At 54.2% G+C, this 23,716-nt stretch overlaps 8 protein-coding genes across 8 annotated transcripts; 2 read left to right on the forward strand and 6 right to left on the reverse strand.

Annotated features, from left to right (window-relative positions):
• Positions 1-717: 717 nt before the first annotated feature.
• Positions 718-987, reverse strand: PODANS_3_6750 (uncharacterized protein; the record flags this gene model as incomplete). The annotated part of the gene is made up of 2 exons (XM_001909443.1): positions 718-761; positions 840-987. The coding sequence occupies 2 exons, from the start codon at positions 985-987 to the stop codon at positions 718-720; spliced, it is 192 nt and encodes a 63-aa protein (XP_001909478.1).
• A 2,752-nt stretch (positions 988-3,739) lies between these two features.
• PODANS_3_6760 (uncharacterized protein) lies at positions 3,740-4,654 on the forward strand (the record flags this gene model as incomplete). The annotated part of the gene is made up of 1 exon (XM_001909444.1): positions 3,740-4,654. One exon carries the CDS (start codon positions 3,740-3,742, stop codon positions 4,652-4,654), a length of 915 nt encoding a protein of 304 aa, XP_001909479.1.
• Positions 4,655-5,645: 991 nt separating this feature from the next.
• PODANS_3_6770 (uncharacterized protein) lies at positions 5,646-6,739 on the reverse strand (the record flags this gene model as incomplete). The annotated part of the gene is made up of 3 exons (XM_001909445.1): positions 5,646-5,700; positions 5,768-6,440; positions 6,514-6,739. 3 exons carry the CDS (start codon positions 6,737-6,739, stop codon positions 5,646-5,648), a joined length of 954 nt encoding a protein of 317 aa, XP_001909480.1.
• A 1,602-nt stretch (positions 6,740-8,341) lies between these two features.
• PODANS_3_6780 (uncharacterized protein) lies at positions 8,342-9,957 on the reverse strand (the record flags this gene model as incomplete). The annotated part of the gene is made up of 4 exons (XM_001909446.1): positions 8,342-8,393; positions 8,451-9,635; positions 9,705-9,769; positions 9,841-9,957. The coding sequence occupies 4 exons, from the start codon at positions 9,955-9,957 to the stop codon at positions 8,342-8,344; spliced, it is 1,419 nt and encodes a 472-aa protein (XP_001909481.1).
• Positions 9,958-11,860: 1,903 nt separating this feature from the next.
• PODANS_3_6790 (uncharacterized protein) lies at positions 11,861-14,278 on the forward strand (the record flags this gene model as incomplete). The annotated part of the gene is made up of 2 exons (XM_001909447.1): positions 11,861-12,103; positions 12,362-14,278. Coding segments are annotated over 2 exons (2,160 nt in total), but the record flags the coding sequence as incomplete, so codon positions are not given.
• Positions 14,279-14,953: 675 nt separating this feature from the next.
• PODANS_3_6800 (uncharacterized protein) lies at positions 14,954-17,101 on the reverse strand (the record flags this gene model as incomplete). Its single annotated transcript, XM_001909448.1, has 2 exons — positions 14,954-16,527; positions 16,723-17,101. 2 exons carry the CDS (start codon positions 17,099-17,101, stop codon positions 14,954-14,956), a joined length of 1,953 nt encoding a protein of 650 aa, XP_001909483.1.
• Positions 17,102-17,431: 330 nt separating this feature from the next.
• On the reverse strand, positions 17,432-18,052 carry PODANS_3_6810 (uncharacterized protein; the record flags this gene model as incomplete). The annotated part of the gene is made up of 1 exon (XM_001909449.1): positions 17,432-18,052. The coding sequence occupies one exon, from the start codon at positions 18,050-18,052 to the stop codon at positions 17,432-17,434; it is 621 nt and encodes a 206-aa protein (XP_001909484.1).
• A 1,949-nt stretch (positions 18,053-20,001) lies between these two features.
• Positions 20,002-23,216, reverse strand: PODANS_3_6820 (uncharacterized protein; the record flags this gene model as incomplete). The annotated part of the gene is made up of 5 exons (XM_001909450.1): positions 20,002-20,329; positions 20,389-22,302; positions 22,365-22,485; positions 22,653-22,872; positions 23,034-23,216. The coding sequence occupies 5 exons, from the start codon at positions 23,214-23,216 to the stop codon at positions 20,002-20,004; spliced, it is 2,766 nt and encodes a 921-aa protein (XP_001909485.1).
• Positions 23,217-23,716: the final 500 nt, after the last annotated feature.

Genomic DNA, 23,716 nt, shown 5'->3' on the forward strand with positions numbered 1-23,716 from the left:
TTGTGTTTAGCGTGTGAATAAGGCTGACGGGTGGGGGGGGATACCAAACGGTAGATTTATTGTTGTCATTACACGATCAAAGAAAAAAAGCAGGAGGGAGGTGGGAGGTAGGAGAGGTACTGGGTAGGGTAGATAATTGTATTCTGTTGAGTGCATGTCTTGTTTCTATTTTACGACGCGACTTTGAAGACACGATGCGCTATATGGGCTGTGTATCAACGTCATTCTTGAATCCAATGGTGTTGGGCTGTTGAGAAAGGGGGTTAGTCATGCCATGGCAACCCATAAGCAATTTAATCACCAGTCACATTCACCAATGCCAAATGATTATGGGAAAATCTTGTCTCAAAAATTCCTAGCGCCTCCAAAAAAAATCACACTGAAAACAAATCATTCCCTCGCCCTTTGCCTTGCCTGCTCCAGATAAATGCTCGCAATCCCCTGCCATGCTTCCCCTTTTCTACTCCAGTTTGACATAAAAAGTTTCGTACCCTTTCTCCGTTGGTGGAAAAGAGGGTTGTATTTTTGGGTAGTTATCGAATACAAAACGAGACGAACCAAGGGGCCGTGTATATATCCTGATGATTGGGGTATCTCGTCGACTGTGGTTCGGCGCGGGTTGTTGTTCAAAAGGATTTTGGTGGGGTATCCTGGGTATTGCTCGTGTCGATAAACTGTTTTGTTTGTTTGTTGATTTCGGAATTATGGATTAGGATATTATTTCTTTCCGGCGGCGGCTTCGGCGGCCTTCTTTGCGTCGGCTGGAGGGAGTGGGTGGTGGTTAGTGACTTGGTGGTAGAGAGGAGAAGGAAGGGGGGAGAGAGGTAATGAGTGCATACCGGCAGCCTGCTTCTCGCGCATCTTCTGAGCCGCGATCTCCTTGGCTTTTGCCAGCTCGCTGCCGGACATGTTGTGGCCCTTCTTCTGGGCAGCTGCCTTCTTCTGAGCGGCCTCGCGGGCCTTGTCGCGCTGGTTGCCGCGGGCCATGTTGAATGTTTAATAAGAAGTGAAAAAGTGTCCAAGAAGATGACGTCGGTTCTCGGAAGGGAGAGGGGGGATCGATCCGCAACCAGCGAGTATGGGTCGTGCTGCGAAAGCGGAGAGTGGTGAATCAAGTTGGACGGCGGACCACTGACGGGGTTCGTAGGTAGGTTTGCAGAAAAAAGCTGACGAGCGGTTGGCGGTGGAAGGTGAATTGCGCTTTTGGTGGTCAGCAACTGGGAGAAGGCTGCCTCCTCTTCTTTGCAGCGCTGTGAGTGGCTCGCCGTTTAAGGGCCCTGGGCGAGGCTGTGCAGAAAAGACAGCAATCGAGATTCTGGGCGTTTCGATGGGTGGGGAAACAGGGCGTGACCTCTTGACCAATCGCCGTTTTCAGCTGAGGAGGATGGCACGTGCGCTTGTTACCAGGGGGAAGGGTTGTCTTTGGGAGCACGATGATTTAGACGCGCGGAAAGCCGCGCTTTGTCGGCGTCTACTGAATCATTGAAGTGAAATGAGCTTCCGAGGGACCCCGAGTCCGGTCTTGATCCGATGATGAGACTTTGCTGTGGATGAGTTTCCAAGATTCCGTGAAACTGTGTTACATGCGGCGGCAGCACAGCAGAACCTCATGGCGCAACGAAAATTGCAAGGACTGATGCGCAAACGGACCCGGGAATCACAGTGCAGATTTTTGATGATGGGAGATTTCTGGTCGGAAACATGCCTTGAGATCAGCCGCTTGAAAATCCAATTCTTCTGATGAACGGTTGTGGTGGTTTTCCTCTGTCAACATCATGTGGTCCGTGTCCCATATCGAAAGAGCAAGGTGGTCTGTGCATTGCACCATGTCTTTCTTTGAAGACCATCTCTCTTTCAACACTTGACAAGCAAGATCAAGTCGATGCTGTTGAATTCAAGAAAACTTCTTCTTCCTCTTCTCATCTCACGATTGACTCATTCTCTGCGTATTTAATGAAGCCCTGCAATTTCACGGGAGAAGATGCCGCATCGAGTGCTGCCCAAGGCTAAAAGCACCTGAAACCATCATGGTTCATTGCCAGCCAATCGACTTGCCCTCCACGCGCAGACTTGAAGATGCGACCACTCGATGCATCTGAACCCCGGCTTTTTTTCTTTCGCGCCGCCGCATATTCCAATGTTACCACGACGGTTGACGTTCTCGCTTCATGACTTGACTGCCGAACCATTGGACCACACCAACCCGGACCTCTCCCGCTATGCGCTGGCAGCCGCGAGACTCCACTGAAGCTGTCTTGATCGGGTGGCCCTCGATCGCCAAAATGTTTTGCTCAACACAGGGCTTCAAGGCAAGGCCATGAGCTAGACCGTGGGAGATGCAGTTACCCCAGCTCATGATCAATTTCTGGGGACATGTCTGGCTTGGAGTTTTTTAGGCGCCTACAGCTTCATTGGTCAGAATGACAAGAAACATTCTGCCCCATGCGAAACACTCACCAGAAGACCCATGAACCAGTTCTTTGCTCTCCCCCTCCCCCTCCCCCCTCTTGTTACAGACTGCCGTGTGGGAAAGCCGCAGACGTTATTTTTGGGCAGATGGCGATTTGCCCATGACAAGGGCAGGTGCCTTATTCCATTGTTATAAACCCGATCGCCACTTCACATAAGTCTATTGTAGCTCTTCCCACCTATTGTCTTTGTTCATCACTTAGATTCACCATTGTACCCCTGGACAATGGGAGTTTTCTTCTATTGATCTCTATTTTTCATTTTTTTTCCTATCCCATATCATATTTTCTCACTACCAAGTCTGGTTACATTTTCTATCTTCAAGATATTTCCTTGTGTTTTTTTTCCCTCTCTCTTCGCAAAATTCGTCAACATATCACACGATATCTACACATAACTTTCGACACATCTGCTAGCCAGATCGTCATCCGACAATCACTCAATCACTTCATCACTCGCCATTACCTGCTGAGCAGTCTGCCAACTGGCACGAGTCACATATGTAAGTACTTATGAGTTTAGAACCTACACCTCCCCTCCTGAGAAGATGGCCCCGGTTGGAAATCTCGACACCCGGTTACCCCCGAAGCAACGAAAAATTGTCGACAAACAAGCTCCTGGAGAGTATTTCCCCATGCCCGAACAAGCTCCTGTGACGGATAGGCCGGGCACTCCCCATTCGCGGAAGCCAACTCAGCTTCCAAGGAGAGCATCTGCCGCCAGCCAAGTTCCAACATTGCCTCCGATCAGAGGCCGTGAATCGATAGAGTCAAGCTCCACAGATGAGTCTGAGGAAGAGTCAGAGGAGGAATCGGATGTTGAAGATGTCCTGGTTGGGCAGCCGCAGCTTTACCGCGGGCCACACTGGCCTTTGGGGTCAGGACAGATGCCGATGCCTTCTCCGGCTCAGGGACTTCCACATCCTCCTCTTTTTGGGCAAAGACCCCAACAACCTCCCGGCCCTATCCAGGAACACCAAGGACTCAAGCCACCAGCTCTTGGACAGTGGCGTCAACCGCCTCCTCCTGGACAATGGCAGCAACCTCCTCTTCCTCCTCATGGACCACAGCATCAACCATTTCCTCCTCGTGGACAACGCGGCCAACTTGAGCAATCCCTTAAACCACAGCACCAAATCTCTCACCGAGGTCCATCTTCTCAACCCAAGCACATGAATTAACCTGAACCCCAATGAAATACTCTTACTAACATCTTTCTCCTCAGAAAACCCACAACAACAATCACCACCATCCCCAACAACAACAACAAAATGCTCTCCCTCGCCACCTCCCCCAAACTCCGCGGCTCAGGCCACCTAATCCTCCACGCCCTCCGCGCCATGACCCTCGTCGCCCTGATCGTGATCATGGCCTCGTGCTGGGCAATGATCGTCCTGTCCGGCATAACCGGCCACTTTCAATTCTTCGACGTAATCTCCCACTTCTTCGTCTTCGCCATCAGCATCGTCCTCTTCATCTCCGAAATCGGCCTCTTCAAGCCCTGGTTCAAGAACAACTTTCCCATCCTCGGGCCCGACCACTCGCTTGGTTGGCTCGGTCTAGCTCTGATGATCACGGGTTGTGGCATCATGGCAGATTTGGTCAAGCCTGCGTACAGCATCGACAACTTGGGCCTGCCAATCTGGAGACTCGTCCTCTCGTCTGGGATTTTGGCCATCACTTTCGGGGTGTTCAACATGATTGCGAGTGTTGTGTTTCGCGACGGGGAGAATGGCATCACCGCGCGGAATATTCGCTCCGACGGCTCTCTCGCCGTGCCCACCAACCAGAACTCCAAAGAATACTACGATTCTGGGTATCAATCCTCTGTCCGGAGCAACTCCATCCGTCAACACCAGCAACATTACCCCGAGGACGACGACAACACCACCCCTCAACAAAGTCAGCCCTTTTACAAGCGCATGACGAACCACTTTTCTGTTCCCATCCCCCCCAAGTTCAACTTTCGAAAGTCGCGCGGGAACCTGCAGATTAGCAAGCCGATGCCGATTCATGACGATAATGATGATGTGGAAAGGGGGACGGGGTATGGGAATCTGAACATGAGCAACAGCAATAGTCGGGCTAGCCCGGTGATTCCTGACATTCAGCGTCCGCCGACCGCACTGCATCCTGCTTATACGGGGGGGAGTCATTACTCTACTGCTCATATGGACAGGTTCTAGAGCAACTCACTCACTCACTCACTCACTCACTCACTCACTCACCACACATAATCTTTTTCTTTCCTTTTCGTTCTTTATGGGGGAGGGGCAAATAATAGCATTAGTAGGGATGGGATGGGATGGGAAAGACATAAGGGCGTTTAGGGAGTTTAAAGCTGATTTCTTTTTTTCGATGGGCGTTTCATGGGCGGGGGGAAAGATAAGAAGGAAGGGGGAGGGAAGGGGAGGAGCAGTATTGGTATACCCGAAGGATTTGGAGGGGAGCATACAGGAAACGGGAAGACTGAATAGGCCATTCAGCTCCAGACATCAACGTCACATAATTACTTTGGAGGCCAGAATTGGTCTGACAAGAAGAAGAACGAAACAGAATGAAAAGAGGACAGAATGTCTCTCCATGTGGATATCATTGTGCCTGCAGTATTTGATGTTCGAAATGATAATGATGCAAGGTCAAAGGTAACATGCTTATATGATATCCAATGATATCTGTACTCATCTATCACCCAACCAGACTCCATAGCCACCATATATATTCCACTTCATCGCCCGCTTATGTTGGTGTCCAATCTGCCAAGTCCAAGAATGTGCAACTGCCACACCAGCTCGCTTTTTGTATCACATGCCACTACACCTCAAAAAGATCAACAGCAAGCAATTCAAGGCAAAAAATCACACAACAGCAACATTAAGACAAGCAAACATCAACCAACACATATATCATTACCACCCCACTATCCCCAAGACTGAACGCAACGCATCATGAAACAAACAACCAAACATCTCTGTTGATTTTATGGCACCCCTCACCACCGAAAAAGCGCAAAACCAGATGACCTGACCGTTACCCGACCAGTAGTAAGTTGTCCAACCAACCGACCGACCGCCTAACCTGATCCGATCCCGATCCATTCTAAGTGATATAAACGATGTGTGTATGTAGTAGTAGAGCCCTGATGCAATCATATGAAAAAACCCATCAAAACGCCATCTAATGCTTAGCGGTGACGGCCTCGCCAGTCAGCTTCTCGACATACGTCTTTGCCCTGTTTAGTCAAACATGGTTAGCAGCTGGTCAAGTGAGAGATACTGGAAGCGGGAGAGGAAACTCACATGTCACCCATGGCGACCATGCAAACCGTCTGCCAGACGCCCAACCCAATACGGGGCGTCACACCGCGGTACAGACCCTTGAGCCCGTTCGTCTCGTAAATATACTTGAAGGTATTCCCGACCGTCATCTTCTTGGGGCGGTTGGGATCTTCCTTCTTGCTCTGCATCTCGACGCGGATAACCTCGATAGGCTGGTTCCAGGCCGACAAACCACCACCCAGCGCCGAGGCAGTGATCTTCTCCACAGCGCTCAGCTTCTCACCCTCCTTCTTGCCGGTGAGATCCCTGATGCCCTGCTCAGCGAGACGGCTCAGACCGAAGCGAGAACCCCAGTTGGTCATCTGGCGAATCGCAACAGCGTTGACACCCTTGTTGATACCTCTGATGCCTTCGCGGCGGTAGATGTCCATGAAGGTGGCCCAGGTGCCGGGAGCCTTTTGGCCGGTGGAAGCCATCTTATGCTTGGTGATCTCCACCGTCTTCATGCAGGTGCAGAAACCCATAGTAGCGTACGCCTGCGCAACACCACCCGTCACACCACCGAAAATGCCACCGCCGAACTCGCCGGCGCCGGCAGCGCGGGCATAGTACTCGGCCTCGGAAGCGACGAAGAGAAGGACAGCGCCCTTGGTGGAGGCTTCGATCCAGGCCCAGGGAATGAGACCTTGGTAAACTGTTGGACAAGAGCAAAGTCAGCGCATGCTACTTGTTGGCAATTTTTTTTGCTTATCCGAAGAAAAACTTACAGCCGAAAACACCACCACGGTTCCAAATGCGGCCAAGAGCAGCTCCGAAACCATCACCTCGGTTCGCCGCCATGGTGGTCTTGATGACCTCCAGGGGCTGGCCGAGGGAGGTGACCTCGAACAGGTTCAAACCGGCGCCCAAGAGCAAGTTGGAAAACTTGATGGGCTTCTTCTCGAGCTTGGGAGGCTCGGAAGCCGGGAGAGAGGAGGCAATAGCGGCGGACATGACTTGGTGGATGTTGCTGTGATAGGGGCCCTGACCAAGGGAAAAGGGTGCTTCGTCGCAGGATCAGAAAGAGAGAGGAGAGAGAGAGAGTAAAGTTTGCGGAGGACGGGAGAATGTCCGGACGGCGGGTGTGTGGGTGTGATGAGAGGTGGGTATTTGGAAGGTGTGGAAACGCGGGGGGGGGAGTGGGCAAGGTCGAGGAGGGGCAGCCCAGGTTGCAAGAAAGGGCGGATTGGCTGGAAGCTAGGGAGTCAGGTTGTTGCTGATGATGCTGAGCAGTGGTAGAGGCGACCCGGAATATGATTTGAGCGGCTTGCAACGCAGCGAGAAGGCGGCTCCCCTAAAACAATAAAATTGCACGTGTTACCGATGGAGGCTCAATCTGTCATTGTAGATGTGGATTTGAATTGCCCAAAGAAGCGAGGTCCCGGCGGGAGAGCTTGGCTCACCCATGGGGAATGGTCAATTGGGGGGGGGGGGGATACCCGCGGTAATGCGGATAACGCAACAGCCAGCATATGAAAGAGGGGGATCCACTTACGACTAAGAACACGGAGATGAGGCTGTGTCAATGAAGGAAGGATTTGACGATGGCAGCGACGACAATGTCGTTGATGTTTTTGTTGTCGAGGAAGAGAGACAAGAAAGAAAGAAAAAAAAGGACCCAAAGACAGGACCCCGATAAAGCTCCAATGGTTGGGGGAGACAAGGGGGAATCCCGAGTTGTTGGCAGTGCTTGCCCGTTCCGTCTTAGACTCTTAGACGGGCCAAAGCTCAACGCACGCCAATCGGCTGACACACCCCTGCTCTCAACCACCCGCCTCGGCACCTCAACAGCAATTGTTTTGGGGACCAGTCTCACTTCTGACCTCACCTATGAATCCGGCCGGACCGGCTTGGGGTAGAGCTGACCCGGCCACTCAGTCTGTCTGCGCTAGAGATAAGAAGCAGCTGGTCCATCGGCCGTCTTTCTTCAGCTGCTCCTCACCGACAGTTCATCTCTGGTGGTGTAGAAATCTCGAATTCATCTTTGTAACATGAATTCCATAAGAACCCAACAGCATCTACGGTCTGCAGTGCGGCAGTGCCCCGAGGATGCTCCTTGCCCAGGGTTCTTTTGTGGCGGCAAGGTGTTTGATGATATTGATGACCGGACCGAGCGCACCGAGTGTGTAACCAAAAACAACTCTGACGGTGCTTCCTGCATCCAGGGTCCGAAGCCGCAGCTTGACTTGACTTCCATCAGGATTGCATGTGGCACACGCCCGTTCGATGTCGCTCTCCTACAGCCCCCCCACCCCATGAGTCCCGCCCGGCCCTGCATGCATTGGAAACAGAGATGTTGCAGCTAAGAACTTTTCATTGAACATGTGCGTGGCCGAGTGGCCCGGAATACGGAAAAATCTGTATCGTACAACTCAATGGACAGCCATCACCCAGTAATCGCGTAGCCCCAAACCAATCAATGCCTCCAGGGGCTGAAGCAATCGCTGAATATTTCCCATCCATTCTATACTGAAAAACCCGTAACGATCCCTTCGCGCCGAATTTTCCCAACTACCTAACCCATAACCCGCATTACTCCCCGTCCTCGTACATAACTTACAACTTCTTGCAGATCTCGATCCACTTCTCGGTGGAGAAAGACTTGGGTCTGTGCAGAAACAATAGTTAGCTTGCTGTTTGCGTACATGTCAGGAATAAAACTCACCTCTCAATGGGGGCACCGACAGCGCGGTCAATGATGAGCTGGGGAAGGACACCAATGGCGCGGGAGACACCGAAGAGGACGGTGTAGTAGTTAGCCTCGGTGAGACCATAGTACTGGAGGAGGACACCGGAGTGGGCATCGACGTTGGGGTAGGGGTTCTTGGTCTTGCCGTGCTCGGTAAGAACCTTGGGGGCGATCTTGTAGACCTGGCTGACGAGCTTGAACATGGGGTCCTCAGACATGTGCTTCTGGGCGAACTCGCGCTGGGCAGAGTAGCGGGGGTCGGTCTTGCGGAGGACGGCGTGGCCGTAACCGGGGACGACACGGCCGGAGTTGAGGGTGTCCCAGAGGTACTTGGTGATGCTCTCATCGGAGATATCATCACCAATGACCTTCTTCATCTCGGTGAGCCAGTTGAGCACCTCCTGGTTGGCGAGGCCGTGGAGGGGACCGGCAAGACCGTTGAGACCGGCAGCGAGGGACAGGAAGGGGGAGCTGAGAGCAGAGCCGACAAGGTGAGTGGTGTGGGCGCTGACGTTGCCACCCTCGTGGTCGGTGTGGATGGTGAGGTAGAGACGCATGAGCTCAATGAAGTCAGCGTTGTTGCCGAAGCCGAGCTGGTTGGCGAAGTTGAAGGAGTAGTCCTTGTCCTTCTGGACGGGAGCGACCTTGCCGCCCTTGAAGACGTTCTGGTAGATGCGGGCAGCGATGGTGGGGAGCTTGGCGATGAGGTCCATGGAGTCCTCAAAGGTGTATCCCCAGTATTCCTTCTTGTTGATGCCCTTGGCGTAGGCACGGGCGAAGGAAGAGGTCTGCTCAAGAGCAGTGACGGCCATGGAGAACTGAGCCATGGGGTGGAGGTCGCTGGGGCAGCGGTCGATCAACTCCTCAACGAACTTGGGGATCTCGGCGCGGGCAGCCCAGTCGGCAGAGAGGTCGCGGACCTGCTGCTCGGTGGGAACCTCACCGGTGAGGAGGAGCCAGAAGAGACCCTCGGGAAGGGGCTCGCTGCCGCCGGGGGCCTTGGGGAGGACCTGCTGGCACTCGGGGATGGTCTTGCCGCGGAAACGGATGCCCTCCTCGGCGTCGAGGACAGAACCCTCCCAGACGAGGCACTTGATGCCACGGGCACCGCCATAGACCTGGTCGAGAGTGACCTTGTCAACGACCTTGGAGCCATGCTCCCTGTGGGTTTAACGACAGCTCGTCAGCAGCAATTCTTTGTAGCGGGCGGGCGAGGGGCAGGCATTGTACTTTCTGAGAGCCTTGATCTCCTCGATCTTCTCGGGGAGGAGCTCGGCGAAACGCTCCTTGAGGGTCTGCAGCACGATAGCACGGTCAATGGATGATGTCAGGGCGCATTTGGCGTCGGGCGTCGTCTCGCTCGTACCTGGGTCTTGGAGGAGTAGCAGCGGGCAGCAGTGAAGGCAGTCTGCTTGGTCGCAAAGGACGAAGCCTTCAACGAAGCCCGGAGGGCGGAGGAAGTCAGGCGCATCGCAGGAGCCATGGTTGGGTATCTGATGTGGAGGGTTTGTAGGTGTTTAGGTGAGAAAAAGGGAGGAGGTGAAAAATGTTTGGGGGTTGATGAAGACAGCCAAGCCGTAAAAAAAAGCGCAGCCCGCCCGCCCCGGGCCAGGGAATAAGGTCAAGCTTAGCCTAGCCTGCCAGCATTTGGCAGGCGGCTTTGCGGGTTGGCCGGACACACGGCAACGGACCGACCGGGGTTCGGCTGTCCACTCCCTTCCAGATTCCCCATTGCTATCATAAAGACGATCCCGATGGTCTCACAGAGATTCTCATGGCATATATATTTCAAGGGAGGCTGCTGCTATCGACTATCAAGTCTTGTTGTGTAGCTGGCATTCCCAACAAGGGGCTCTACCTATGATTCCGGAGCTCCCTCCCCGTGATGCAATTTTCCCCTCTTTCCAAAGGCTTCTCTGAAGTGGATGCATGGCTACAAAGTGCTATCCGGGTATTAAAATGGAGGGGCCCTCCGGTACATGGTACGGAAGCTTCTCATGTAAACGGAACCCCCAGCACCCAAGTCTCAAGTGTTGCTTTTTTGTTTGGTACCCCTATGAGCTATTTCGCCCGGTTGACGTCACGGCACCCATCTCGAAGCTGCCTGCTGCACGAGGGTTTCGAGAAGCTCGCTGGAGCTCCAAACAGCTGCCCATCGAACTCGTTCCCTCGGAAAGTTTGCTGTTTCGTGAGGCGAGTCCCCTGTGGCAAACCCTAAACATACCGAGTGGGAAACCACCTTCGGCCAAAGGGAAATGTCGTGAACCACTGCATGGCCGCTCGCCCGTCTCGCTGCAACTCGGGAGTTTTTGCAACACATCTTGGCTTGGGCGTAGCGTGGGGTTCCAGGTTCAGTTCACGAGACAAGCGTCACCTCGTGGCCCTGGGCCACTCAGTGCTCCATGCCGGCTGCTTGGCAGCTGCCTCGGACGCCACAGTTGGTCGCGCGCACGCCACATTTGACCCCGGCCCAAGAAACCCAAGGCTTGGTGTGACAGCCACAGCGACCCTCCCCAAATAAAAGCTACCAACCGTCTCCAAAAAAAAGCTCGCTCGTTCCCCGCCTCCTCTCCATCTTCGCGGCAAAAAGGCCGGCCATCTCGATCTTCTTCGATTTCCATCAAGACGACTTCATCAAGAACACACTTTTTTTTTCATCAATCTCTAACTTTGCAGTAGCCCAACGTATTTCCCCCCCAGAGCCTTCTAGAAAGTCTTTTGAGCAGGATTGTGCCGAGTGGGATCTATTACTGCGTGCCCTGCTCCCCCCCCTCAAAAAAACACGCGTCTCTGGTGTTTGCGCATGCTCTCAGGTTTCGTCCGAACGTAACTTGGTGAACTCGACGCGACCTTCAAATCAAACCTAGTAATCTGCTGGCTGCCACTTCCCTCGGGGGACCTTGACGAGAGCAAGGCAGAGCAAACAAATCAAAGTCAAAAGCCAGCCAACCGTATTTTATTCTTCTATTGTGACCTAGGAGCATGGCATAGATCTTGTTCACCTGCTACCCCACCAAGCTCACTCAGTCGTATTATACTTCGAGAAGAGATCACGGGCCTGTCTCTCGGCTCTTTTTAACGACTTTTTCAACGACTTTTTTTTCCCTTCCCACTGGTATCACCACCGCCAGTCATCCACATCATCCATTGTCACCAAAGAAGGCTTCCGGAAGTGGACAACGAGATGGCATCGTCACCGGTAGCAGAGCTCGAGGCTGGGCTGCAAGCCTTGCTCAGCCTCAAGGCTCCAGGCGTATCTGGTTCTCGGATCTCAAATCTTACTGCACTTTGCATCAACAACCCACAGGTAAGCGGACTCGTGAAGCGATTCGATTTGATGTTGTAGACGGTTATACTAATTTTGGTGTCTCATTTGATAGTCTGAGTCGGTCATCGTCCAAAAATTCTATACACATCTCAAGAAAACGCCCGGAACACACAAGCTGGGCGTCCTCTACGTCGTAGACCAAGTAGCACGGGAGTGGTTGAAGAAGGCCAAGGCTCTGGGACAGTTTCCCATAAATTCTTCAGCGCAAGATGGCACATATGCTGCGGGCGTGCATAGATTGACTGAACTCATGCCCACTCTGATGAACGACAGCATCTCGGCGGCTCCAGAAGATCAAAAGGTACGCACATATGATCATGCACTGAATTTTTGCCGCTCCAGCACCCAATAGACGAAAAGAGAGAGGGTGGGTTTTTGCAACTAGCTATTGGCGATGACCTCACAGTTGGCGTAGACAACTGCTGCCCTCGCTTCGTTGTCTTGCCTCGTCCAGCCGGTGAACTTCGGCAGCATTCTCAAAGTCTTGGGCGCCCACATATACACATACATCCCTGCTTCATCACCATGACTAGTAACTCACACGTATGCCGGTATGTAGGACAAGATCAAGAAACTGCTCGATATTTGGGAGAAGGGCGAGACGTTTCCCGCTGCCATGGTTAGTTCCTGGCGGGAGAAGCTCAATGCTCCCCAGCCGACACGTAGGTCATCCAAGATGTCACCGCTTCTTTGTGTAGATGCACCTCTGACAAGACCCCTGCCAACAGTCCAATCAACAACACCTCCCGGAAGCCCTCCCCCCAACCTGATGGCTTCGCTTGGTATTGGAAGCAAGCCGCCTGCACCGCCAGCAACGCAAAGCAACCCTCTAAACATTCTTGAGACCCTTGCCAACCTGGCTCGCCAAAATGCGCCCAGTACACAGAGTAATCACTCGGCCGGGCCAGTCCCGGCTCCGGCCCCTCCCGCGGCCCCAGTCCAAGCTCCAGTTCAAGCCCCGGCCCCGATTGCGGCTCCGGCCCCTGCTCCGCTGCCTGCAGCCTTGTACGGCATCCTTGGTAGCCAGCCTGGCAATAGCGCCATGCAGCCTGCTGCTCCGCCTGTCAACATGTCCACATTGCCACATGCCTTTCCACCACCCATGGCAGCTCCTCAGCCTGCCCATTTCCCACCACCCGCAGCACCTCCAGTGCTCAATGGTGCGGCCAATCCAGCTGCCAATCCGGCGGCCGTCCAGCTATTGAGCGCTTTGCTGGCCCAAGGTGTACCTGTCGAACAAATCGCCAGCGTAATGCAGCTCATGACCCAAAACACTGCGGCTACCGCATCTCCAGCCGTCCCACAAACCGGCTTCCCGCAGCCACCTCAAGCCGCTTACCCCGGCTACCCAGCTCCTCCCGTCAGTGCCGGCCCTGGTCCAGCCCCCTGGGAAGCGCCCAGACATGCAGCCGACTCCCGTGATCGCAACGGCTATCACTCACCGGAGCGTGTTCCCCGTGGTAGATCCCGTTCCCGCTCGCCGGGACGCTGGGACGCCAGAGACTCACCCCGATCCCGCCGCAACGACCGCGGAGGATTCGACTACAACCGTCCAGCCTCGCCAAACCGGGGTTACAATGATGACAGGGGATATCGCCAGCGCTCGCCCCAGGGCAGGAGAGGTAGCCCACCAGATAACTTTTCCCGCCAACAACAGCAACAACAACAACAAGGACCGCCACAGCCCAACGGAGAAAAATGGGTCGATCACGACCCTACCGTTCCCCCTGGCCACTTCAAGGTCTTGTCGCGAACCCTTTTCGTTGGCGGGGTCATGGTTTCCGAGCCCGAATTACGGGAAATCTTCTCTCGCTTCGGCGAGGTCCAAAGTGCCATTGTTCACAAGGAGAAGAGACACGCCTTTGTGAAAATGTATTACAGGAAAGATGCCGAAAAGGCCAAGGCGGCCATGTCGGAGGGCGGGGCGAGGGGGAACGAGCTCCGGACGAAGTGGGGAGTGGGCTTTGGGCCCCGGGATTGCAGTGATTACGGCACTGGAATTTCTGTTATTCCTATTCAAAAGCTCACGGAAGCGGATAGGAAGTGGGTGTTGACTGCGCCGTACGGCGGTAGTGGCGGGAGGCCAATTGTGACGGGGATGGTGGTGGAGGAGCCGGATATTGAGATTGGTGCGGGGGTGTCGAGTAAGGCGATCTCTAGGAGGATGCAAACTGATAAAGGCGGGAGTCACGGGCCTAAGTCAAGTAGGCGGGAGGAGGACCATCACCATGATGGGGGGTATCAGGGTGGTGGTGGTGGTGGTGGTGGTGGTGGTGGCGGTGGTGGGAGAGGGGGATGGGGAGGAGGGAAGAAGGATAGGGGTGGAAGGGGAGGGGGTTTTGATGGGAAGAGGGGAAGTCATGGCGGGAATGGAAACCAACAGAATGGCGATGATCCAATTGTTATGGAATTGCCGCCGGGAATCCAAATGAGTAGGAATGGGCCGGTCTTTCAGGGGTTTAATGGTGGTTATTAGGGTTTGCCTTTTTTTCTTCTCTAGTAGCAGCGTCATGGACAAAATAATAGGACTTGCATTGCAAAATGAAGGCCTTGAATATAGCAGACATGACTTCAGCTTTCATTTATTAAAGCTTGTTTATTCACTTCTCTTTTGAGGCCTTCAAAAATAGCAGGCAAGCCCTCGACTATGTTTCCAACTCGTATTCACTACCTTGACTGTCTTTGAAGGCCTCTTGGCTATCCTTCGATAGTTATTTCTCTTTTAAAGGTGTTAAGCCAACAATATATTATATGTTTTACTGACTTGGTGTGTCTGGCCAGGTATAGAACTCAAGGCTGGGGAAAAGGGGCAATAGGATGATGGGCACCTATCGAGAGCGTTGGGTAAAACATGATGAGGTTCTAGTAGTGGGTTGGCTCGGCATGATGCCTTGACATAAGAAGCAGGGAAAACAATGGTATTTGGACAATTGTGGAGTGACTGAGAATGCATTTGTTCTCTTGTCCCGCCTTTCACATCACTGCCGTATACCATACCCAAACCAGTCACAGGCAGAAGAATATCAAACGGGCATTCCCATATCCCACAATGTCTGTGTGCATGCACGTCTCTTATATACCCGACCTCCACATCACCTGTTCAAGGCAACCTCAACTCCTTTGTCATCATGCCGTTGCTCCCCATTCTACCTCACCCCCTCCTCAATTTATACGTCCCCCCCAACCCAGGAAAAGCCCTCTCAAACTCCCCCCCCAAACTCCAGCTCTCCAACCTCCTCACATGCGCCTCAAAAGCGGGATTAATCACCATCCCATCCCCCACCCCTGCGACCGCCCCTTTCTCTTTCTGTCGTAGTAGTACACACCCCCCCTCCCCCTCCCCTTCCTCCCCCCAACCAACCCTCAAAGTCCCAGTAAACGGTATAAAAAAATTCTCAAACTCTATCCCCCCCTCCTCCGTATCATCATCACACATTTGTACAATCCTCTCCCTCATCCCTCCCCAGGGTATATAATCCACCCAGGCCGGGTGCCTTTTCCGTCTCTGCAAACCCCCGGGGCGAAAATACTCCGGGATCCTCTCCCAGTTTTCTCTTGTGGGGGAGACTTGCCAGCGCATGAGGAGGAACATGAGGTACAAAACCGCTGCGCGCTCCGGGAGACGGGACAGGCCGGGGAAGCGGGCGAGGATGTCCGTAAAAACTTTTGATAGGGGGTGGGAGGGGGTTGACGGGTTGAGGAGGGAGGAGATGGAGGGGTAGGGCGGACCGAGGACGTCGTTTGCGTGCGAGGAGGGGAGGGAGAGGAGGTGGCGGCGTTCGGAGAGGAAATCTAGGAGGATTGAGTCGAGGGGGCAGGTTGGGGGGGAGTTGAGTGGGAGGGTGAAGAAGTCTTCTTCATCATCTTCTTCTTCTTGGGGTTGATGTTGTGGTAGTGGTGGTGGTTGAGTGGGTTTCGTGAAAGGGGTTTGTGTGGGTGGTATCAACAGAGGGACTTGATGATGGTACTGGGTGGAAGCAGCAGCAGCAGCGTTTTGATGTATCCGGGCGATTTTCTGGGCCGGGTCGAGGAGGAATTCGAGGCCGAGACGGTCTGAACCTAGGTCCAACCCGTGACCGAGGTCGTGGCGTTGCTGGGCGAGAATACCAGCCTGGGAAGAGGGTTGAGGTTGCTGAAGCTGGTGTGGCTGGTGTGGATGTTGCTGGTGTGGATGTTGCTGGTGTGGATGTTGCTGGTGTGGATGTTGCTGGTGTTGTTGACCTTCTGTGCACATGGGCGTCACCACAGGCGACATACTGTTATGCCATCGTCCATGAGTACCGACAGAGCCCGGAGAGGCAACACTGCCCGGGCCAGACCCCGAAAACCCCACAGATGTCGGAGTTGGTGCTACTAGTCCATGCTGTTGGTGGTGCAACGACGGATGGTGTGTCTGAGCTGGCGAAGGTAACGGCGCAGGATGCTGCTGCCCAACTATACATCCCATCAACCTCTGGGCAGGAACGCGACGAGACAAACAAAACTTACCTATTGGCGACCCCTTAGCCAGCAGAGGCTGAACCAAGTGCATAATACTAGCCAGACATGCCTTCACCTCGGCCAGCTCCGCCTCAACAGCCTCCCTCTGGCGAACAGCAGCCTGCAGCTCCAGATACGGCTGCTGAGACTTGAGCTCACGAATCTCCCGCTCATACTGCTCAATCTTGAGGCGCTGCCTCTCTCGGATAGCACGCTGTGCGTCACGATCTGACAGCCTCGTTAGTGCTATCCATGACTAGGGGGAGCAGGTTAGAGGGGCCGGAGAGAACAATGAATGAATACCCCCCGGATAACCGCACCCGCCCTTGCAATCCAGCCCAAAAAAATGTTTCCACACTTTCCGGAGCGGGATGCCGACCGCCATCGGGGGAGGATTTCACACCACCAGGAGAAAAAGACGTTAGAACAAGCTCCACTTACCATTCGCCCGTTTCTTGGCCAGCTGCTCCGGGGTCAAGTTCGCAACTCCTCTCGATCCCGGGACCGCCTTGCGCTTTTTGGAGATTCCACCGGTGCCGACATCGTCTGCCGTGTTGTCCGGGAGGTTGCTGTTGGCAGTCCCGTCGGTGTTCACACCGCTCATCGGCGTCGTTATCGTTGAGGAAATAGACGCAGACGCGGTTGACGATTCCCCGTTACTGCTGCCGAATTCACCACCGACACCTCCGGACCCGGGCGCCAATGCTCGTGGCCCTTTTCCTCCCCCTCTAATGAGGGCCGAGACCGTTGCGGGTGCAGCAGCAGATGCGGCGGGTGTGAATGATGCAAGGCCATTCAAATTGACATGGTTCCCGGCCATGGCCCGAATTGAAAGAAAGAGTTAGTAAAGATGATGCCGCCGGATGTTCAACGGCCGGCGTCATCCGAATACAACTGTGTGTAACACCACGCTTTCAACTTCGCACACACCCTTCTCGCTCGCTGTGGATGCGCGGTCGCCGAATAAACGGACCCGACAACGCGGTAACGGAAGCGGCGGGCGGCTGATGGGATCATCAGCCACAGCACGACATCAAATTATGACTAATCACATTCGTTGAGTTTTATGCTAAACATCGTGTTCAGTTATTCGGTTCTTTTTTATACACGCCTGCCTACCAATGCCAAAGCAACCAAAAAAGTAAGGGTATCAATAAGAAAACTTTTGAATAACCGATCCAACGCCAACAAACAAACTGGGATGCTGATCAGAAGCCACCGTCTGGAACTGGATGGCCTTCACCACCCCCGGTGCCTTACTCTTGTCCACATCCCCCGATGGCATCCTCGATCCATCCCGTAGCGAGTACAGTCCAACCGTGCAATCATCATGAGCAGCCGCAACAACACCATGTCCATACCCCGGCTGCGTAAGCACATCCAGCCCAATCTTGATATGTGCCTCGTTGCGATAGCCAGGAAACTCCACCGCCGGAGCCGCAGTGTTTCGCTCCCAGGGCTCAAACGGCTTCTCGCCCGCCTTCTGCTCCTTCGCTTTCACAAAGCGAAGATCATAGATGCACATCGCGTTCTTTGGTCCCGCAGCGAGGACATCAAAGCCACCGACGGCCCTGAGATGTGCCACGCTGCTCTTGTGGCGGAAAACCATCGAATCCCATGCTTCCGGCGCCGTCCGCGTATCGAGTTGACAAACGTGACCTGAACGAGTGCCGGCGAGGACCACTTGAGGCTGCGCATGAAGAAAGTCAACCGCGAGTACATCGCCCCGAAAAGGCGGCACAAGTTTCGCTGGTCGACGCCTGGTGTCCATTTCAGTCGTGGCAGCAGTCGCACCAGGACCTCGGGCACAATACACGCCACGCTGGGTTCCCAAAACAAGTCTGGCCCCGGTCTCTTCAGGCGACCAGTCTCCAGCGTTGATGTAGTTATTACGTAGTGTGGTTATGAGGCCGCCACTGTGCAAGACTACAATGCAAGAATCAAGTCAGCAAATCGGTTCTGGTCTGAGTCACAAAACTCCAGAATGGGTGAGCAGAAAGAAGGCCACCCACGTGGGAAACACCCTTCTTGCCCGGAAGAGAATCCATATTCGTAGTACGCTTTCGGGGTGGTGGAATGGATGTGGTTGCCAAGGAATAACAGCGCTTCTCGCCTTCCTTTAATACCAACCATGTTGGTGTCCCCCCTTTCGCTCCTATGTTCAACGTACCGTCCTGGCCAGCGACACCTCCGTACCCGGTTGCAAAGGTAGTTGACCCTTCAGATAAACACACGTTAGCAATTCAATATCCTGCCCCCCTCAACAAGAGTAAACCAACCTCCCCTCCCTTCCCAACGGCGCAGCCGAAACCGACATCCCCATCTGTTCCATCCCTACATCATCACTATTAGCAACCCCCCACCTTCTCCAACCAAGTTACCAAACTCACCAGCAAAAACCCACACCGACTCCTCACCAACCTCATCCTCCTCCTTCTCCCACCCATCCTCCCCCTCCTTCCTCCCCTCCTTCTGCGCCTCCCTCTGCCCAGCCACATAAAAACAATCAATCACCCCCCCGTCCCCCTCCTCCAAATTAACCCACATCTTGATCTTCCCCCTATCCTCCAACCCCCCAGCCCACTCCTTTACAATCCCATCATCCCCTTCCCGCCCAGTCTCCCTCCCCAACACCCAACCAACATCAACCCTCCTAACCCTCTCTCTCCTCACCCTCTCCTTCCACTCCCTCTCCCCCCTTTCCCTCTCCACCTCCTTCCTCCGCCTCTTCACCTCCCCTTCACTCCCCCAAGCAGCCGCCCCACCAGGCAACACCGTCCTTTTGCTATCCTCAATCTTGAAGTACTTCCTCTTGACCTCATCTATATCATCCCCCAAGTCAGCACATGTGTCAGCCAAGTTTCCTTCCCCTCTCCCACCTTGCGCACACCCTCGCCATCTCTAAAGAGTAAGAGATTGGTCCCCCATGAAAAGCTAAAGAACATCGCCAGAAACCCTCATCACATGACCTCTTGACCCTCAAAAAGAGAAAAAAAGAAAAAAAATTTACGTACCATAGTAAAACCCCGGAATCTCCCTCGGAGGTGGCATCCTGACTTCTTTGCGTCCTGAACCAAAATCCTCCAATCTCCGACAATTGTCCGAATCGGGGCAAAAAGAAAACGGTGATGATGCAACTCGTAGTGGGTTGTTGGTGGCGAGTTGTCTAACAGGGAACCGCTTCAGAAAAGAGAATTGGTGTGATATTGGTGCTTACAGTAGTATTTTCTCTGGCGCAGTCGAAAGTGCAGATAGCGACTCGTGTTGTTGGTAGTGGCCGTTCGGCTGTCCAAAAGAGCATGAAAATCTTTGCCCAACAATGACAAGAGGTCGGTGCACGTGGGCAAAGCCAAAAAAACCACTTATTCATGCTCGCCGGCAGCCACCATCAGCGCCACCATCACCACCACCCCTCTAGCAAGGTACATGTCACCACCACAGCAAAGCCAGTGTGAACGTAATTATGTTTTACTGTTTATTAGATCTGTCTAAAGTATCGGGGCGCCACTAGTCCCCGGACAAAGTCGTGATCAAAGACTCCGAAAAATTAAAGTAGGTGCCCTGTAGCAGGCTCTCGACCCATGCCATGGTCTTATCATTCCTCCCAAAAGCCGAGGCGCTGCTATTCAGGGCGGGGTATGCGTTAAAAAAAACCATGGTATCTTAATTTGGTGCCATAACCATGGCACCCTGCCCATCCAAGCCATGCAACGAGGTCGCTTACTGCGACTTCTCGTGCTGCGTAGACACACGCTGGAGAGAGACAACAAAGTCCTCCAGCGATCTCTGCTTCTGGTTGCCCTTGGGGGACTTGCCGTGCATGAGGTTGTCAAACCCGACAGAGTCCTGGAGGATGTAGTAAACACCGCCCATGACGCAGAACACACCGAAAGAGAAGACCCAGACACGGACAACCGCGACGATCGAAGTCTGATCACCGCCCTCAAACCATCCGAAGATACAGAAGAGAGTGGCCAAAATGTCAACGACGAGAATAGCGCCGGCCAATTGCCACGAGGGAAGAGAGGACCAGAAGGGACCGTTGGCACTGGAAAAGAGTTAGCATACTGCTTCATAGTCAACACAAAATCAAGGATAAAAACATACCGAGTGATGAAGATGAGCCAGTTCTCAGTGAGCGAGATCTGAAGGAAGACAACCTCGTCGAGGTTACCGAAGTTCTGGATGATACCACCGTTGGGGTGGGCGTACATGGTGGTGACAGTGATCCAGGTACCGACGGCAAGGACGACACCGAGAAGGACGGACATACCCCAGAGCTTGGGCAGGTTCCACTTGACGGGGGTCTTGGAGTAGGGAGCGTTGTCGTAGGCAATGGCAAGGGTGGCAACATCAGCGAAAATGGCGATGAAGACAACGAGCTCAATGTTGAGGGAGCGGTTGAGGATGGCGATCCAGAGACCAAGGTAGATCTCGAGATGGATCGACAGAGCGATACGGTAGACAACGTAGGCGTACATGCGGTGGAAAATCTGGCGAGAAGTCTTGAGGGCATCAATGATGGCACCGAGACCAGGGGCAAGGAAAACGATATCGGCAGCAGAACGGGCAGCATCGGAAGCACCCTCGACAGCAATACCAGTGTCAGCCTTCTTGAGCGAGGGAGCATCGTTGACACCGTCACCAGTCATGGCAACGAGGTAGCCACGCTGCTGGAGAATCTCGACGACATTGTACTTGTGCTGGGGGAAGACCTCGGCGAAACCATCGGCAGCCTCGACGAAATCGTAAACCTCAGAGCCGGGCATGTCACCGCCGCCACCGAGACCGAGACGCTCGGCGTTGTAAACGTTGGTGCCGAGACCGAGCTGGCGAGAAGTCTCACGAGCGATACCGACGGCGTCACCAGTAAGCATCTTGATGGAGAGACCGAGAGACTTGGCTTCGTTGATGGTGCGGGCGGTATCGTGACGAGGGGGGTCAGAGCAGGGCATGATACCGAGAATCTCCCAGGAGCCCTCACCACGCTTGCGGGCAACACCGAGGGAACGGAAACCACGGGTAGCGAACTCGGCAACCTTGTTCTTGTAGTCGACATCAACCTCCTCGGGAATGGGGTGGTCTTCCTCAACGGTCTTCAGGACGAAAAGAGGGGCACCCTTGACGCAGATGATGCGCTCACCCTGGGGAGACTCGACAACGGCTTGAACCTTCTTGGAGACGGGGTCGAAGGGGTGGAAATCGAGGACCTTGTACTTGGAGAGAACAGACTTGGCACGGGGGTAGAACTTGAGAGACTTGAGGAAAGCCTTGTCGATGGCATCCATACCCTTCTTCTTGCGGGAAGCGGCCAAGCAGGCAGTCAACATGAGGTCCTCGGGCTCGACACCAGCAACGGTGTAGGGCTCAGCGAGAGAGAGCTTGTTCTTGGTGAGAGTACCAGTCTTGTCAGAGCAGAGAATCTCGACACCGGCAAGGGACTCGATGGCAGAGAGCTTCTGGACGATGGCCTTCTTCTTGGCAAGGTAAGCAGCGCCGACAGCCATGGTGGTGGTGACGACGGCGGGAAGACCGACGGGAACACCAATGATGGTAATGGCGAGGGTGAACTCAAGGATCTTGACGATGCCGTTGTCGCGGTAGAAGGAAGCAACCCAGACGACCAAGTTGGTGAGAATGACGAGAACCAGGAGAATAGTACCAATGCCGTTGAGAACCTCGGTGAAGTGACCGGAGCCGGCGCTAGCAGCGTTCACGAGGGCAGCGGCACGACCGACGAAGGTGTTGTCACCGGTAGCGGTAACGACGAGGAAGGCCTCACCACGCTTGACAGCGGAAGAAGCGTAGCAGGAGTCGTTCTTGTGCTTGTCGACGGCGAGAGACTCACCGGTGATGGCAGACTGATCAACCTGGAGGAAAGCATCATCGGTGACGATGCGACCATCGGCGGGAATAATGGTACCCTCCTCAACCTGCAGGATGTCACCGGGGACGACCTCGGGGGCCTCAATCTCCTTGAGGGTGCCATCACGGAGGACGACAGCCTTGAGGGCGAGAGTCCTGTCAATGGGGGTTAGCAGGGCTGTCTGGCGCGGCAGAAAGCAGGACAAGACAAAACTCACTTCTTGAGTTCATCGACAATAGAACCAGCCTGGTATTCTTGGACGAAACCGACGACAGCGTTGAGAAGGAGCAGACCGCAAATGACACCGAAATCAACCCAGTCCTCGAGACCAGCAGCCACTGCCAGGTAAAGACGGTTAGCAAAAGCAATTCTTGTCGTTAGAACGTGGATTGGCGATGCATGAAGCCACTCCGCTTGGCGCCCCGCTGAGCTGCAGAGGCGCCATGGCAGAGTGGGGGGCGAGATGCAAACATCGCCAAGGAAAATGTTTGGTGAGCCAACTTACAGACGGCGGCAGCCTCCATGACGAACTGAATGGGACCGACGAAGAAGCCAAGGAACTTCAGGAGAAGATTCTCCTTCTCCTCCTTCATCTGGTTGAGACCATACTTGCGGCGTCTCTGGGTAACCTCCTGCTCGGTGAGACCGACGCGGGTGTCGGTCTGGAGCATGTCCTCAGGAATGACGCGCCCGGATCCGGGAGCGACCTCCTCTTCTTCCTCAAACTAGACACGAGATGGGTTAGCAGGCGATCCATCATTGACCGATTGGTCAAGCTGCCAAGGCCGACACCAACCCCCCCAAAACCAAGGCCGAAGCGACCGGGTGGTGGGCGGAATGGGGCGCGATGTGCGCTTGGCGAGACCGGGGTAGGGGGAAAGCTCACCATGCCATGGCCGTCGTTGGACTCGAGGTCCTCGATGAGGGCGTCAATGTCCTCATCCTCCTCCTCTTCCTCCACGACCTTTTGCTTGGGAGGGGCGGCATGGTGAGGGGCCTTTTCGTCAAAGTTGCCACTCTCAATGTTGGTCGACAGCGCGGGAGCGCCGGTGGTCGAGTGTTCGGCCATTGTGACGCGGTTGTCGGCAGATAAGCTCTGCTCGGGGCTGATCGGGACGAGGAGAAATAAAGGTGATCAGTAGGGCGCGGAGTGATCAAGTGATGCTTAGGTAGATATGGTTGTAGGTGGTGAACCAAAGCTAGGTGGGCGGACGCGGCCTCAAAGGTTGTTTTGTTGTGACGACCTTATTAATAGGTGAGGTGGCGGTGATGCGGTGTTGGCGACCACAAAAACCGAGAGAGAATTAGGGTGTAGAGAGGAGAGTTGAGTTTGGACTCGAGGGAGAGCGAGACCTCACGTCGAAGGGAGAGTTAAAAAGGGCCTTCAAGCGTGAAGCAAAAAGAGGAAAGAGAGGGGGGAGGGAAGCGGGCAGTCCAAGTATTTCAACCTTTCCAACAACGCCGCGAACCACGAGCGACCTTTCCCGGCCCTGATCAAAGCTTCCTTGCCCGCTACAAGCTGCGCTACCGTGGGCACAGTACGGAATTGCACGTCCAAGCGAAGGTACC

This window comes from Podospora anserina, chromosome 3 (genome assembly GCF_000226545.1).
Source record: "Podospora anserina S mat+ genomic DNA chromosome 3, supercontig 2".
Taxonomy (NCBI): Eukaryota; Fungi; Ascomycota; class Sordariomycetes; order Sordariales; family Podosporaceae; genus Podospora; species Podospora anserina.